General features: G+C 43.2%; 1 protein-coding gene across 1 annotated transcript in view; it reads left to right on the top strand.

Annotated features, from left to right (window-relative positions):
• FASN (fatty acid synthase) overlaps positions 1 to 14,381 on the top strand; it is a 44,897-nt gene that overhangs the window by 21,433 nt on the left and 9,083 nt on the right. The window contains exons 18-35 of the mRNA XM_055794362.1: positions 218 to 298; positions 393 to 581; positions 896 to 1,075; positions 1,299 to 1,502; positions 2,751 to 3,061; positions 3,212 to 3,601; positions 5,563 to 5,727; positions 5,923 to 6,041; positions 6,143 to 6,297; positions 6,634 to 6,837; positions 7,829 to 7,979; positions 8,479 to 8,657; positions 9,997 to 10,116; positions 10,266 to 10,388; positions 12,432 to 12,655; positions 12,955 to 13,156; positions 13,633 to 13,784; positions 14,271 to 14,362. Of these exons, the coding sequence (XP_055650337.1) occupies positions 218 to 298; positions 393 to 581; positions 896 to 1,075; positions 1,299 to 1,502; positions 2,751 to 3,061; positions 3,212 to 3,601; positions 5,563 to 5,727; positions 5,923 to 6,041; positions 6,143 to 6,297; positions 6,634 to 6,837; positions 7,829 to 7,979; positions 8,479 to 8,657; positions 9,997 to 10,116; positions 10,266 to 10,388; positions 12,432 to 12,655; positions 12,955 to 13,156; positions 13,633 to 13,784; positions 14,271 to 14,362 (3,241 nt within the window). The remainder of the gene's footprint in view (positions 1 to 217; positions 299 to 392; positions 582 to 895; positions 1,076 to 1,298; positions 1,503 to 2,750; positions 3,062 to 3,211; positions 3,602 to 5,562; positions 5,728 to 5,922; positions 6,042 to 6,142; positions 6,298 to 6,633; positions 6,838 to 7,828; positions 7,980 to 8,478; positions 8,658 to 9,996; positions 10,117 to 10,265; positions 10,389 to 12,431; positions 12,656 to 12,954; positions 13,157 to 13,632; positions 13,785 to 14,270; positions 14,363 to 14,381) is intronic.

The following is a 14,381-nucleotide window of genomic DNA, read 5'->3' as shown; positions in this document are numbered from 1 at the left end:
GAGGGGAAAATTAGGAGGAACATGGGAGAAAGAATATAAAGAAGAGAGTGACACGACTGAACAAAGAGGTTAATTCATACAGTCAAGTAGCACGTGTTATAGTCATCTTCATTACGTGTTGTGCACAGTGAGTCTGGAGATGGTGAAAGAAAGCTCTGCTTGCAGATGGTAGCAATGAATGACCTCACAGTCCCTTCTTCTGCAATGTTTCTTGCAGGATCAATACAGCTGGAAGTCAGACTGATGCCTGCTTCCCACTGCTTTGAGGTGTCAGGGAATGGGAATCTGGCTGTGAGTGGTAAGAGAAAGAAGAGTATGTGTATGCACTGTCATGCTAAAATCCGTTATTTATGGACACTGATGATTCTTATTCTTGCCACTGTGCCCATCAGGGAAGATTTCCCTCCTAGAAAACAACACTGATCTGAAGAACTTCCACAACCAGACAGTGGACTTCCGGACTCAAGTAGACATGAGCTCAGACTCTGGCCTCTTGAAAGAAGACATTTACCAAGAGCTGCATCTGCGTGGCTATAATTATGGACCAACTTTCCAGGGTGTTCTGGAATGCAACAGTGAAGGTGAATTTACTTTCTATAGAAGAGTGATACGCATGGTTATTGTAATGATTAAATATTTGACCTTTTAATTCCATTTGTGTTGACAGTCCACCTGATTGTCAATTTGTGTGGTAACTTTACTTTGTGTGATAATGGAGAGCAGCTACAAGTTCTGACAGGGCATTGGGAAAGCTGTTATCCCCAGTGTAGAACTGACTGTTGGGAGTTTACAGGGGGAGCTGGGTACATGCAGCAGACTTTGCATTTGATAAGCAGTGGCTTCTGGCATCTGCTGAATAACAGAATCAGTGAGGCTTCCTCTTCTTCTTCTGCAGCAAGCAGAGGGAAAGTTCTGTGGAATGGGAACTGGGTGACCTTCCTTGACACCCTGCTGCATGTGATAATCTTGGCTGAGACTGGGCGCAGTCTGCGCTTACCCACCAGGATTCGCTCAGTGTGTATTGACCCAGTGCTGCATCAAGAGCTGGTGTGCCAATACCAGGACAACGTAGAAGGTAACGTCTCTCATGCTTGGGCTTTTTCTAGTTGCTTTGACTGCTGTGTGGATGAATGTATGACTTCTAAGGAAGAAGGATGGACTTTGGAGGGCCCTCTTAGAGTCTCCAAGCTGTTCTGCAGCTTCTGTAACAGTCTGACATAGCACTGTTCATCTGATCACCTTGAATAAAATACTTACAGTGTTTTGATACAAACTTACTCTTCTTTCTTATCTTTCAGCTTGTGATGTTGTTGTGGACCACTGTCTTAATAGCCTCAGAGCAGGAGGTGTTCAGATCAATGGTCTTCATGCTTCTGTGGCACCACGACGACAACAGGAACGGATCCCTCCCACCCTGGAAAAATTCTGCTTTGTGCCCTATACTGAAAGTGACTGTTTGTCTTCCAGTGTCCATCTTCATACCTATCTGGAGCACTGCAAAGGTAAAGTGGAATTGTTTTCTTGTCACATGAGGGGAATCTTCCAGCCTGACAGGAATGTCTGAGGGAAGCTGTTCATACTACTTCAGAGCCTCCAAGAAATAAAGTATTGGTCTCTGTAAAGGACTTCAGCAGGAGTCTTGTGTCTGTATGCTTGCTAGAAGCTAAGAGCTACTTCTGCCTGAGGTATCTTTAGAGTGTGCGTAGGAGTAAAGCCATGAGGAGGGGCATCTACCCTTCTATAGCAGTCAGTGCAGTGTTGGATGGCACAACCTGCTCTGCAAGCAGAGAGGCATAAATCATAAGGGGAAATCCAGCTTGATGGCTACAAACACTTGACAGGAGAGCCGACTTCCTCAAGTCTTTAGCTTTCTTGTTTTGTTTTCCCCTGTCAGCTGCCAAGATGGGTAAGCTGACATGTCTGTTCCCATTTGGTTGTGGGCACAAGACCATATCCAAGGAGGGGAAAGTGTTTTAGTGAGACATGCAAAAAAAAAATCGGTGTTTGCTGCAAGAATAGGATAGGAGGGCTTAGTCTATTGTGAAACTGGTAGCCTAGTACAGTGCTCTTTGGATGGGAAGATACCCACTCAGCTCATCGCTTTAAGTGCCTTTTCATCAAAGGGAAAGGAATTACTGTTTTTTGGAAGTTTTTACTCCAGTGATGAATTTTGCTCTATCTTGAGACAGCAGTTTTGTCATTCTACATTGGTAAAGTGTCTTCACACTCATCCTTTGATTTGATAATAGATTTTAAAGGTATCTGTTCTTCTGCAGTGTCCCAGTACTGTCTCCTGAAAGTTTTTTACATATGCTGTAGTGGGATTTTATTTTTCATAATGCTGTTTCTGATTGCAGCCAGGATGAACTATTTTCCTTCTGGTTATAAAGCAAAAAAGCACGGTAATACTTTTGTATCTGCGGAATCTTACAATTTCCCTCCACAACTTCCTAAATCAGTCAGAAGTTTTCTGTTAGTTGCCTTCTTCCAGTCAGTCTTGCCACAGGTTATTTGGGTGGTTTAGACTGTCTTGCCACAAAGCCCACTTGTTTGGGGGCTGCAGCTGCTGCACAGAACGTAGTCACATGAATGTACAGGAGCATGTACGATATCTTTGTGGCTATGCTAATGATAGGAGATTCTGTAATTTGTGGTGCTGATCAGCTGATGTAGCAAATGGAGGCAAAACCGAAAAGAATCATCTTTGGGAAAATCTGACTCTTCCTTTCATTTCCCCTTCTATTCCACAGATCTGATCCAGAACTTACAGGCTAAGGTGGCAGTGCATGGGGTCAAATTAGTCATCCCTGGACTAGAAACTGCAGTGCCTGCTGCAGAGTTCTCACCCAGACAGAAGGGTCTTCAGCATATCCTTGCTGAAATCTGCCGTCTGGAACTGAATGGAAACCTCTATTCCGAGCTGGAACAGATCGTAACTCAAGAGAAAATGCACTTCCAGGACGACCCTCTTCTCAATGGATTGCTAGATTCTTCAGAGTTGAAGACTTGCCTGGATGTGGCATTGGAGAACACGATCAGTCACAGGATGAAGATAGTAGAGGTTAGCTGGAAGCCCAAGATGGGACCACAGCTAGTGTTTCTAGGCCTTCCTCTAACCTGATCACATACTTATATTGTTCAAGTTATAATTTTGGATATCGTTCATGTTTCAACTTGGTTTCCTCTTTTCCTTCCCCTTCTTTTCTCACAGGCTCTTGCAGGAAGTGGACATCTGTTCTCTCGTGTCAAAAGTATTCTGAATACTCAGCCCTTGTTGCAGTTGGAGTACATTGCCACTGACCACAACCTGAAAAGTCTTTCAGCTAGTGAAACAGAGCTACAGGATGCTGGAATCTTCTTTAGCCAGTGGGATCCATCTAGCCTTCCCTCTGGAAATCTGACCAATGCTGACCTGGTGGTATACAACTGTTCCACAAGTGTTTCAGGGAACACCACTGAAATTCTCTCTAATTTGGCAGCTGCAGTGAAAGAAGGAGGGTTTGTTTTGGTACACACCCTCCTTAAAGGAGAAACTCTTGGAGAACTTGTCAGTTTCCTTACAAACCCAGATCTACAGCAGAAACACAGCTTCTTGAGTGAGGTAAGCCTCCTGGAAGGGACAAATACTTTATATTCCGGAGCGTGCTGTTTGCAGATGCTCTTGTTGAGCAGACATCACTTATATTGCTTTCCACTGAGACCCTATGCAGGAATATGTAATAAAGAGCTCTTCAGAAGAGAAGAATTGTGGATTTCCACATATTAGGTTGGGGGAGTGAACTGTGAGTTCAGTCAGGAAAGCCTTTCTTAATGCATTGGAAATTATTCATTGTTGTTTGTATATCTACGTAATCTGCATGAAAATACTGAATAGGATAATTCCTTTATAGCTAAAACGTGCTGCATTGTTGGGTAGGGCACAGCTTTATCGCTGTAGGATCCTAAAATGCTTGAGTATCAGAATATCTCTCTTCCTTTTGATATCACTGCTGGGAGTGAGACTTTACAAACTAGTTAAGTTCTTCTAACATTGAAGTGCTCCCTGAAAGGAAGGCTTTTCTCTTGTAGTCTTTTCTTTCGTCCTCCTTCCTTCCCTTCCTCCACACTTTATCTGATCCCATAATGACATACAACAAAACAAGCCCTCAGAAGGGGCAGGGGAGCAGGGTATCTGCCTTATCTGCAAACCAGTATATTGTACAGATGAACTAATGCCAATGCTGACACAAGAGGAGGAGAGTGAGTGGCTAGGGTAAGGATGTGAACTAGGACATCACCTTCTCTTGGCAGCTGTTAGACTAAGCAGTAATGGGAGGCTGCCCCGCTACAGAACATAGGCATTCCTCCTGATCTGAGGGGCTGTAGCCTCTCGGCTCTTTTTTTGGAATAAGAAGAGAGTAGCACTTCTAATGGCTAAACTTCTTTGTTTATAATTCCGGAGTATGGTGGGGTTGGATTTTGAATTCTGCAATTATATGGATTCTAGCTCTTCACCTTCTGCAGAGATTTTTTTTTTTTTTTAAAGGGTATTTAAGAAGAAAGGATGAGTCTTCGGCTTTGCATCTGAATGCTACTGAAGCTGATGGCTTAAAACCTAGATCTTTCATAAGTGTCAGTAGCCTGGTATTAGCAAATGCCTTGGAGAAGATACATGCAAGTTGAATGCACCTGCTTTAAAGAAAACAATATGACACGGGCAAGAGTAGGCAGGACTTCATATAGTTTTTAAAGTTTTCTAGGCAGGGATACTGTCCCTAGTTCCCAATATAAGGTATCATGCTGTAAATTGCAATGGAATTGTTTCGTGCCTGGCATAAAAAACAAATGGATTTTTCTGAGAGCCTGCAGCCATCTTTATTTCATGCAGACTGTAGAGCCTGTTTCTGGGTATGCCATACATGCACATTAGTTCTCTTGTTCTTCTGAAATGCTGTTGCACCTGTACATGTAAGTTACAATGATTCTTCCCTGCTAGTGTTTGCTGCTGCTTCTCAGCCCCCTGCAGCTGAAGGATTTGGGTGACTTGGTTTTTCATGTTTCTTCTGTCCCACTTTACTTTTTCTTTTGCAGACAGGGCTCATGTGACATAAACTGATAACATCTAAACTCTTGTGTTTCCACTTCCATTATTTTCTGTGTTGGCATCTGTATGTTGTGTTTGTGGAGTTGTGCCTTACCACTGGAATTAAGTTCTAGACACGTTCAAGTACGCTGTGGGATTGCCAGCATGATCACTGCTGGTTTTTGCACACCTGGTAGTGTGGTGAGACTAGTTCCCTAACCAGGGCTTCAAGATAATTGTTCTGCTGCTTTCTGAAGATCCTTTAGGGAGGAAGGAATAATCTAGACATAGATAAAATACTGCTAATCAAATATACTTCTACTGAAACAATACAGAACAGATGCCAAGATTTCAAGCAAAAGCAAGAAAGAGGTGGGACAGTGCCTGTTTTTCCTGGTGAAGCCATATTTGAGGAGACTCAACATGAAGTATAGACGTGACTTGTATTTTCATTTGACTTTGGACTTTTCTGTTAACTGTTGTTTTACCTGATTTGACAGGCACAGTGGGAAGGCTTATTCAGCAAAGCCTCAATGAATCTGGTTGCCATGAAGAAATCATTCTTTGGCTCAGTTATTTTCCTATGTCGCCGGCAAGCCCCTGTCAAAACACCCGTTTTTCTGCCAGTAGATGACACCAATTTTAAGTGGGTTGAATCCTTAAAGGTGAGAATTCCTGTGTCCTGGATACCTGCATTTCCAAATCACTACACTTTCTAAATGAGATATATTTAGCAGTGTTGAAAGAAGTGTGTGTGTGTTTAGTTTTCTTAAAATACAAGTTTTTCATCTCTGCCGTGCCGTAAGGATACAAGGGCTATTTCCTTTCTGTGGTTTATAGTAAAACAGTTTGTCCTGTAGGAGGTCTTGGCTGACACATCGGAGCAGCCTGTGTGGTTGACTGCCACCAGTTGTGGGAACTCAGGAATTCTGGGAATGGTGAACTGCCTTCGCCTTGAAGCAGAAGGCCACAGAATCAGGTATGTAAGCATGCCCTTGAGTCACAGTTGGAGATGAGATACTTCTGTGATAGGCCTGAAAAGAAGCTATAGTAAAACAAACAAAATGACAACTCTTCTAGGTGTGTGTTCATTTCCAACTTGAACCCTTCATCAGCTGTTCCACCCATCAGTCTTTCTTCCCTGGAGATGCAGAAGATGGTTCAGAGGGACCTGGTGACGAATGTCTATCGTGATGGAAAGTGGGGCTCCTTCAGGCATCTCATGGTGCAGCAAGGTAACGCCTTTGAGGTCTGAGGATCGCTTACAGGGTCTTGAGTCTGAATGGACTTCAAATAGAAAATGAGTAGCTATCATTCCTACGATTATTTTTTTTATTATTTTTAATAGACAATTTGGAATTCTCCTGCTCCAGCTCACAGTGAACAGTAGCATGCTCTAGTGCCAGCAGAAGGAATGAGCTATTAGAATATGGGTAGTAGTATAGGGTAAGAAAGGTCTTTCTGGAGAGAAAGTTGGGGAGGAGGCAGCAAATACACAAGGAATTTACTCATTCTGGAAAGTGTGTGCCTGTGTTAATGTGTGTAACGTTCTTTTATTGTTCCTTCTGCAGCACAGCCTCAGGAGCTGACAGAATACGCCTATGTAAATGTGTTGACTCGTGGAGACCTCTCATCTCTTCGCTGGATTGTCTCCCCACTTCGACACTTCCACACAACTAATCCTGATGTTCAGCTCTGCAAAGTCTATTATGCATCTCTTAACTTCCGTGACATTATGCTGGCTACAGGAAAGCTTTCTCCAGATGCTATCCCTGGTGAGTTACATTTTCCTCTAGTGTGATTTTATTTATGTATTGCTGATCTAGAATTTATTCACATAATCTCCTGAATGTTAGTTATGCACTGGATAAAGTGTATACAGGTTGATTTAGCAAGAAAGCATACTTTTGGAACAGTAGTATAGCCCTGCTGCAGGGCTGTATGCCAAAACTTGTAAAAGCTCTATTTCCAGTTGCAGTCCCATTTCCCATATGGCAAAATTAATAAACCTTGCTGTGAGGAGACATTACTAGCCCCATTGCATAGATATCAACTGTGAGGTGAAACAACTTGATTGATGTTCCAGAGGTGGGCAAGGCATGTGCCAAAGTGAGAATGTCAAAAGTCTCACGCTGCCGTGCTACTGGACATGCTTGGCTTTTAGGGGAGAAAAATGCAAGGTAAAGTAGTCTCCTGCCTACAAAATGGAGGTGATAATATCTTGTCTCATAGTGAGTTAAGAATTAACGTAATGTCTATTAAATGGTTTTAAAGCTTTAAATGGTTTTAAAGCATATTAAAATGGTTTTAAAGGAGAGAGAGGGTGGAGCATGTAAGTAGTGCGTTTGGAGATTCTTACGGGGCTGGGTTTTGCTTCATGACTGAGATTAGTCTCTGCCAAAAATGGGCATTTGCAAAAACGAAGGTTTCAGAGTGTGTTTCCCTGTGATCACCCTTTGAAAAAGAATGATATATAAACTAGGAAGAGGAACAAAATCACCTCTGAAACAAGATGTTTCCATGAAATTTCACAGTTGAAAATTAGAAACTAAAGCAATATCATCAAGAATAAAGAGTAAGATTAATGAGACAAAGTCCTTTTCCACTATTCTTGTAGCAAGAAATTAACTGTGGGGACTTACGAACTGTGTACGTAGTAGACAAATCCCAGCACATTTTCTGTCTCTGGGGTTCTAACTTTGAAGGACTACTTGCAGTAAATTCTTGACCAAGGAATTTTAGTGAAAAATGCTAACATTCTTTCAGGTAACTGGGCTTTGCAGCAGTGCATGCTGGGCATGGAGTTCTCAGGACGGGACCTGGCTGGAAGAAGAGTGATGGGATTGCTGCCAGCAAAGGGTCTAGCTACAGTGGTAGACTGTGACAAGAGGTTTCTATGGGAGGTGCCTAAAAGCTGGTAAGTCAGTTCTCTTTTCTGGTTTGTGTGTGTGAAGATTTGCCTTCCTGCTCAAGTCTGCCAGCCCTGATCTGACCAGAGTACTGCACAATGGGTAGCTTCCCTTCTGGGAAACAATAACAGAGCTATAGTCTTACAAGCAGCTGTAGGATTTGGTTTAGATTTGCTGCAGGAGTTGAGCACTAGTTTTTCTACAGCAGCTTGCACAAGGTTCTCGTCTTTTTCTTGGGCTCTTAGCTCCATGTGGTTCAGTGTACACTGGGATTTTGGTATTGTTTATGTCACTGGTTAGTTATGGACATATTTTTGCGGAAGGATGAAACTCTTGGGTGTGCTTGGCATCTGTGGTGGTCTGCTGTATGATTGGGAACCACTTAGACTTTTTGGTCTATCTTGGCAGTTTAACCTTTCCATTGCAGAAAAGCAAATTTCATCAGGAGAATGTAGTAGTCTTTTTTGAAGGCTAGAAATACCTTCTCTCTTTCACTTTGCTTCTTAGGACTCTGGAAGAAGCAGCTTCAGTGCCTGTGGTTTATGCAACTGCTTATTATGCTTTGGTGGTTCGAGGTGGCATGAAGAAGGGCGAGAGTATCCTTATTCACTCTGGCTCAGGAGGTGTGGGCCAAGCAGCCATCGCCATTGCCCTGAGCATGGGCTGCCATGTCTTTGCTACTGTAGGTGAGTACTGAGTGCCCAAAATTACAGGAAAAAAATAAATGATTCCATGATTCTTTAAATGCATATTTTAGGCTGGAAAAGACCCTTGAGTTCATCAGGTCCAAGCATTAATCCAGGACTGCCAAGCCCACCACTAAATCATGTTCCTAAGCATCACATCTACGCATTTGTTGGTTTTTTTTCAACACATCCAGGGATGGTCACTCCACCACCTCCCTGGGCAGCCTGTTCCAATGCTTGACCACCTTTTCAGTGAAGAAATTTTTCCTGATATGCAATGTAAACCTCCCCTGGCACAACTTGAGGCAGTTTACTCTTGTCCTGTTGCTCGTTACCTGGGAGGAGAGACTGACCCCCACCTGCCTACCACCTCTTTCCAGGCAGTTGTAGAGAAGTGGTAAGGTCCCCCCTGAGCCTCCTCCTCTCCAAGCTAAACACCCTCAGCTCCCCCAGGCAGTCCCCACCAGACTTGTGCTCCAGCCCCTTCCCTGGCCTTGCTGCCTGTCTCTGGACTTGCTCCAGCACCTCAGTGTCCCTCTTGTAGTGAGGGGCCCAAAACTGAACCCGGGATTTGAGGTGTGGTCTCACCAGTGCCGAGCAAAGGGGGACGGTCACTGCCCTGGTCCTACTGGCCACACAGTTTGGGATAGAAGCCAGGATGCTGTTGGCCACCTTGACCACCTGGGCACCCTGCTGGCTCATATTCAGCAGCTGTCAGCTAGGCCCTTTCCTGCCAGGCAGCTTCCTAGCTGCTCTTCACCATGCCTGCAGCGTTACATGGGGTTGCTGTGACCCACATGAAGGACCCGGTACTGAGTCTTAATATATGCAATCTGCTTTAATAAACAGAGGAAACGTGTGCATATTTATATATAAAAATATGTGTTTGTGTAGAAACATTTTGGTTTTTTCCAGTATGATCTCTTGTAACTTTGATCTAGTTTCTAGACTGAGGATGGTAAATACAGTTACTGGCTATGTGCTTGAAACTTCCACAGCACAGACAAATTTATCTACCCTTGTACACTATGTAATCAGAAGTATGGAAGAAGATCAAGGCTTCTTCATTTTAAATTCAGTAATGTGACCAAAGAATGCTTATCCATTTTAAGGCTTGTTCTGTTCATGGTTCTTTTTCTAGCTTATAAATGATCAGTAACAACTAGGCAGCCTTTGTCCTAAGGCATGATGCCTTTTGAAACAAGTGCTTGATGGCTGCTCAACCTCACAGTCCTTGGGAAAAGATGTGCAGAGGAAAATGAGCTGTTTCATCATTTGAAGGGCTGGGGGGGCGCAGGGAAAAGTACTGGCATCATTCAACCTGTCTTCTACTTAACAGGTTCTACTGAGAAACGTGAATATCTCCAAGCAAGGTTCCCACAGCTGGATGCTGATAGCTTTGCCAGCTCCCGAAATACTACCTTTGAGCAACACATACTGAGAGTTACACATGGAAAAGGTAAGTTCAAGGACTATTTTTTCCTTCTTTTGTCAGTTATGCCACATTATGCAGTTGCACTTCCTAAAGACAAAAAGAGTCGCTGGAAAATAGGGTTAGGCTCTCAGCAGATTGAGTTTATGAAATAGTTGCTTCTCCTTTCGTTGCAGGTGTCAACCTCGTGTTAAATTCCTTGGCAGAAGAGAAGCTGCAAGCCAGTTTGCGCTGTCTTGCTCGACATGGGCGCTTTTTGGAAATAGGCAAATTTGATCTGTCTAACAACAGTCAGCTTGGTAAGATGGGGCAGGCATTGGGAAATACATCTCATTAGGTTTAAGCAAGCATGACAGCACAACCTGTATGCTGTCTTAACACAGGCTAGTCTTCAAATTCCAGCTTTTAGCTGGAATACTTGTTCCACTTTTATCACTAACAACTATGTAGTCTTTTCAACAAATGCTTTCTTGGAGAAGCATGGCACTCAGTATTTTTCTGGAAGCCTGCATAAAACACACAAAATATGTAAGCTGTCTTTCTTTAGAATCAGTGTAGGATATCTTGCCCACAAAGTGTTCAGATAGTAAGGTAGTAAGAAGCAGCATTCATTTCACATGGTACTGTTTGCCACTGAGTCTGTTAGCTTGCAGATTCCATAGATGTGTTGGACTTGACTTAAAAACTTTTTGGGATATAACACATGCATTCGTAATAGATGAATGCACTGTAAAACTCAGCAAATGAAGTTCATAGCTGTACAAGCTGCGGTTTTCCCCTCTGTTCTGGGTAAACTTGATCATTAGTAGAGTGAAAATAACTGGAATTTTTCAGATAACTACGGAGAACCTGATCTTGAGAGAAGCTTAATCTGTTGTTTCACTAAATATCTGTGCCATTTTGAATAGGATGTGATGGTTCCAGTTGGAAGGGACCTGCAATAATAGTCTAGTCCAGCTGCCTGACCACTTTAGGGCTGACCAAAACCTGAAGCGTATTAAAGGCATTTTCCAAATGCCAGGTAAACATGGATAGGCATGGTGCATCAACGACCTCTCTAAGGAGGTCTGTTTCAGTGTTTGATCACCCTTTTGGTAAAGAAATGTTTCCTAATACCGAGTCTGAACCTCCCCTGACGCAGCTTTGAGCCATTTCCTTGCGTCCTATGGCTGGATGCTAGGAAGAAGAGATCAGCACCTCTCCCTCGAAGTCCCCTCCTCAGTAAGCTGCAGAGAGCAATGAGGTGGCCGCTCAGCCTCCTCTTCTCCAAACCAGAAAAACCCAAAGTCTTTAGTAGCTGCTCGTAGGACATGCTTCCCAGCCCCTTCACCAGCTTTGCCCTCCTAGATGTGTTCAAGGACCTTCACACTGTTTTTAAATTGAATGGCCCGGAACAGTACCCGGTACTTCAGGTGAGGCCAAACCAGCGCTGAGCATAGCACGACAGTCCCCTCTCCTGACCAGTTGGTGATGCTGGGTTTGATGCACCCCCAGCTATGGTTTGTCCTTTTGGTGCCACGTCTCACTGCTGGCTTCTCTTGAGCTGCTGCCCACCAGCACCCCCAGATCTCTTTCTGCAGGGCTACTCTCCAGCCACTCCTCTCGCAGTTTATACCTGTGTCTGGCATTACTCAGTCACATGTGCAGAATCTAGCATTTATTCTTGCTAAATTTCATGTCATTGATGATTGCCCAGTGTACCAGTCTGTCAGGACCCCTCTGCAAGGCCCTTGTCCCTTGAGAGTCAACAGCACCTCCCATTTTTTGATGGCATGGGAAAGATTAACCTGATTTCTCTTGGGTGGAAAAACCCATGGTTTTGAATGTTATGACATGATGTGTTAGTGAAAAATGACAAAAATGTCCTCCTGCTGTACAATGATTGCGTATAGCAAGTGTTGGCAGTCTCCTTTCTCATTCTGATTAAATTCCAAAAGATCCTAGCATCATGAAAAACTTCCTACAAGGAAGAGTTGCCTGTGGAGTTGGACAGGAGATGCACGAGATTCTAGCTCCTGTGTGACTCTTAACCCAGCTATCACTAGACACAAAATGTCCTTTTTAGTGTCAGACTGACCATGTTATAGGTTGTCCTCTTAACACACAGTTCTCATTTGTGGAGTTTGTTAAACTGGTCTGATTGATTATAAGAGAACAACCTAATACAGCATTTAGAGAGTACATGCAAGAATGAGTTTGCAAAATGTAGAATTCTAGCAACTAAAGACTGTTCTACTCCTCAGTCTATGCTACTGACCTACACAGAAATGTTTCTGAAGCAGAAGATAACTCTCCTCTGAAATGTCAGCAGCATCCGATCATAACCAAGTTGCTTTTTCTAGGAATGGCTCTCTTCCTCAAGAACGTGGCGTTTCATGGGATCCTGCTAGATGCAATCTTTGAGGAAGGAAACAGAGAGTGGGAAGCAGTATCAGCGTTGTTGACCAAAGGCATAGAAGATGGTGTAGTGAAGCCCCTGAGGAGTACAGTGTTCAGCAAAGAGGAGGTAGAAGCTGCCTTCAGGTTCATGGCACAAGGAAAGCACATTGGCAAAGTTATGATCAAGGTAATGAGATAATGACTTTGATTCTCTGATGCACCTGTCATCTTCTGTAGGTTGGATAATTAGATCCAGTTCAAGTTGAAGTTGCATAACTAGGGCAGTACAGAGTTACCGTTTTTACCGTTGACATTGTAATAAATGTAACTGTCAAGTCCGTCACTCTGATTCTACAAGGGTCATTCCCATTGGCTGGAGAAGCATAGCATGGAAAGATAAGAAATGCATTGTGTATCTGATCTTAACTGCTTTTTTCTTTTTTTTTTCTTTTCTTTTTCTTTTTTTTTTTTCTTTGTGGTGGGAAGGTCCAGGAAGAAGAAAAGGAACATCACTTAAGAAAGTCTGAACCAGTTAAAATCTCTGCTGTCTCCCGAACCTCCTGTCCACCTACCAAGTCTTACATCATCACAGGAGGCCTAGGAGGATTTGGGCTTGAGTTGGCTCAGTGGCTAGTTGAGAGAGGAGCACAGAAGCTTGTACTGACATCTCGTTCTGGCATACGAACTGGTAAGCAAAAGTCATAAAGGAACAGGGAACGTGACTGTCTTTCAACATGCCTCAATTTGTAGTTTTCATTTTAAAGTGTCCTGTCAGCAAATAATAATGTCATGATCCCTTCTTTCCTCTCATGTACTCTCACTTCAGACAAGTGTTGTCGCCTTTATTCTAAAGGAGGAAGTATCTTTTAATTTGACCTTCACTACTGTACTTTTTTTTTTCTCCCTCTCCATTCTCTTGACTCCATCTTGATCTGTTTATGGTATTTATGAAACTCTGGTGATTTCTATCTACTATTCAAGTTTTGTCCAATTTTTCTCTTACAGCTGAGTGAGGAACTATTTGGCTATTTGGTCCCTATCTAGTCAGAACAGCATAAGGAGCAGGTTACCCAAACCTTTATGGTTTGAATGCTTCATCCCAGGCACTGTTCACCCCTTTTTTTTTTCTTCTTTTTTTTTTCTGTTTTTGGTTGGTTTTTGTAGGCTACCAAGCTAAACGTGTTGGAGAGTGGAAGAGACTGGGAATCCAAGTGTTGGTATCTACCAGTGATATTGGAACACTAGAAGGAACACAGCTATTGATAGAAGAAGCTTTGCAGCTTGGCCCAGTTGGAGGCGTCTTTAATTTGGCTGTGGTAAGTGACAAAAATGCTTAGGACTTATAAGAGGTGGCAGCCATTCAAGTGGCTTTTTTACTGAAAGCAGTCAGGCTTCATACAGTTTTAGATTGCCTCTCTGTGTTTCAAAGGACACTTTTCTTTGGCCTTACCTGGTGACTAAAGGCTTACAGATCTGGCCCCTTGACCTGGGAAGCAACAGTATGTGGCTAGCAAGCTCAGTTCTGGGAGAAGATAAAAGTTGCCCAAGGGCCCTGGTGAAGAGAAAAATCCCATACAGAACTTCCCAGTTGAAGGCTGCAGTGGCAGTGCTGAAAAGAGCAGACTTGCCAAAAGCCATGTTGTTCTTGTCATATTTCAGGATATTCAGAAATGCATTGTGTAGCGATATCCTCTCATATCTCAAACCATGTAGCAACTTTAAATGGAGAAACTGGAGATACTGAAACTGCACCTTTTTTTTTCTTTTTTTCCTTCTCTTTTTCTCTACCTGCTCCCCAATAGGTTCTTAGAGATGGCATGATTGAAAATCAAACCCCGGAGTTATTCTGGGAGGTCAACAAGCCCAAGTATTCAGGCACCCTTCACTTGGACTGGTAGGTGTCTGTAGAACGG

The sequence above is a fragment of the Falco peregrinus genome, chromosome 2, assembly GCF_023634155.1.
Source record: "Falco peregrinus isolate bFalPer1 chromosome 2, bFalPer1.pri, whole genome shotgun sequence".
Lineage (NCBI taxonomy): Eukaryota > Metazoa > Chordata > Aves > Falconiformes > Falconidae > Falco > Falco peregrinus.
Note: the sequence above shows the minus strand (reverse complement) of the source record. Positions and strands in the feature narration are given on the sequence as shown.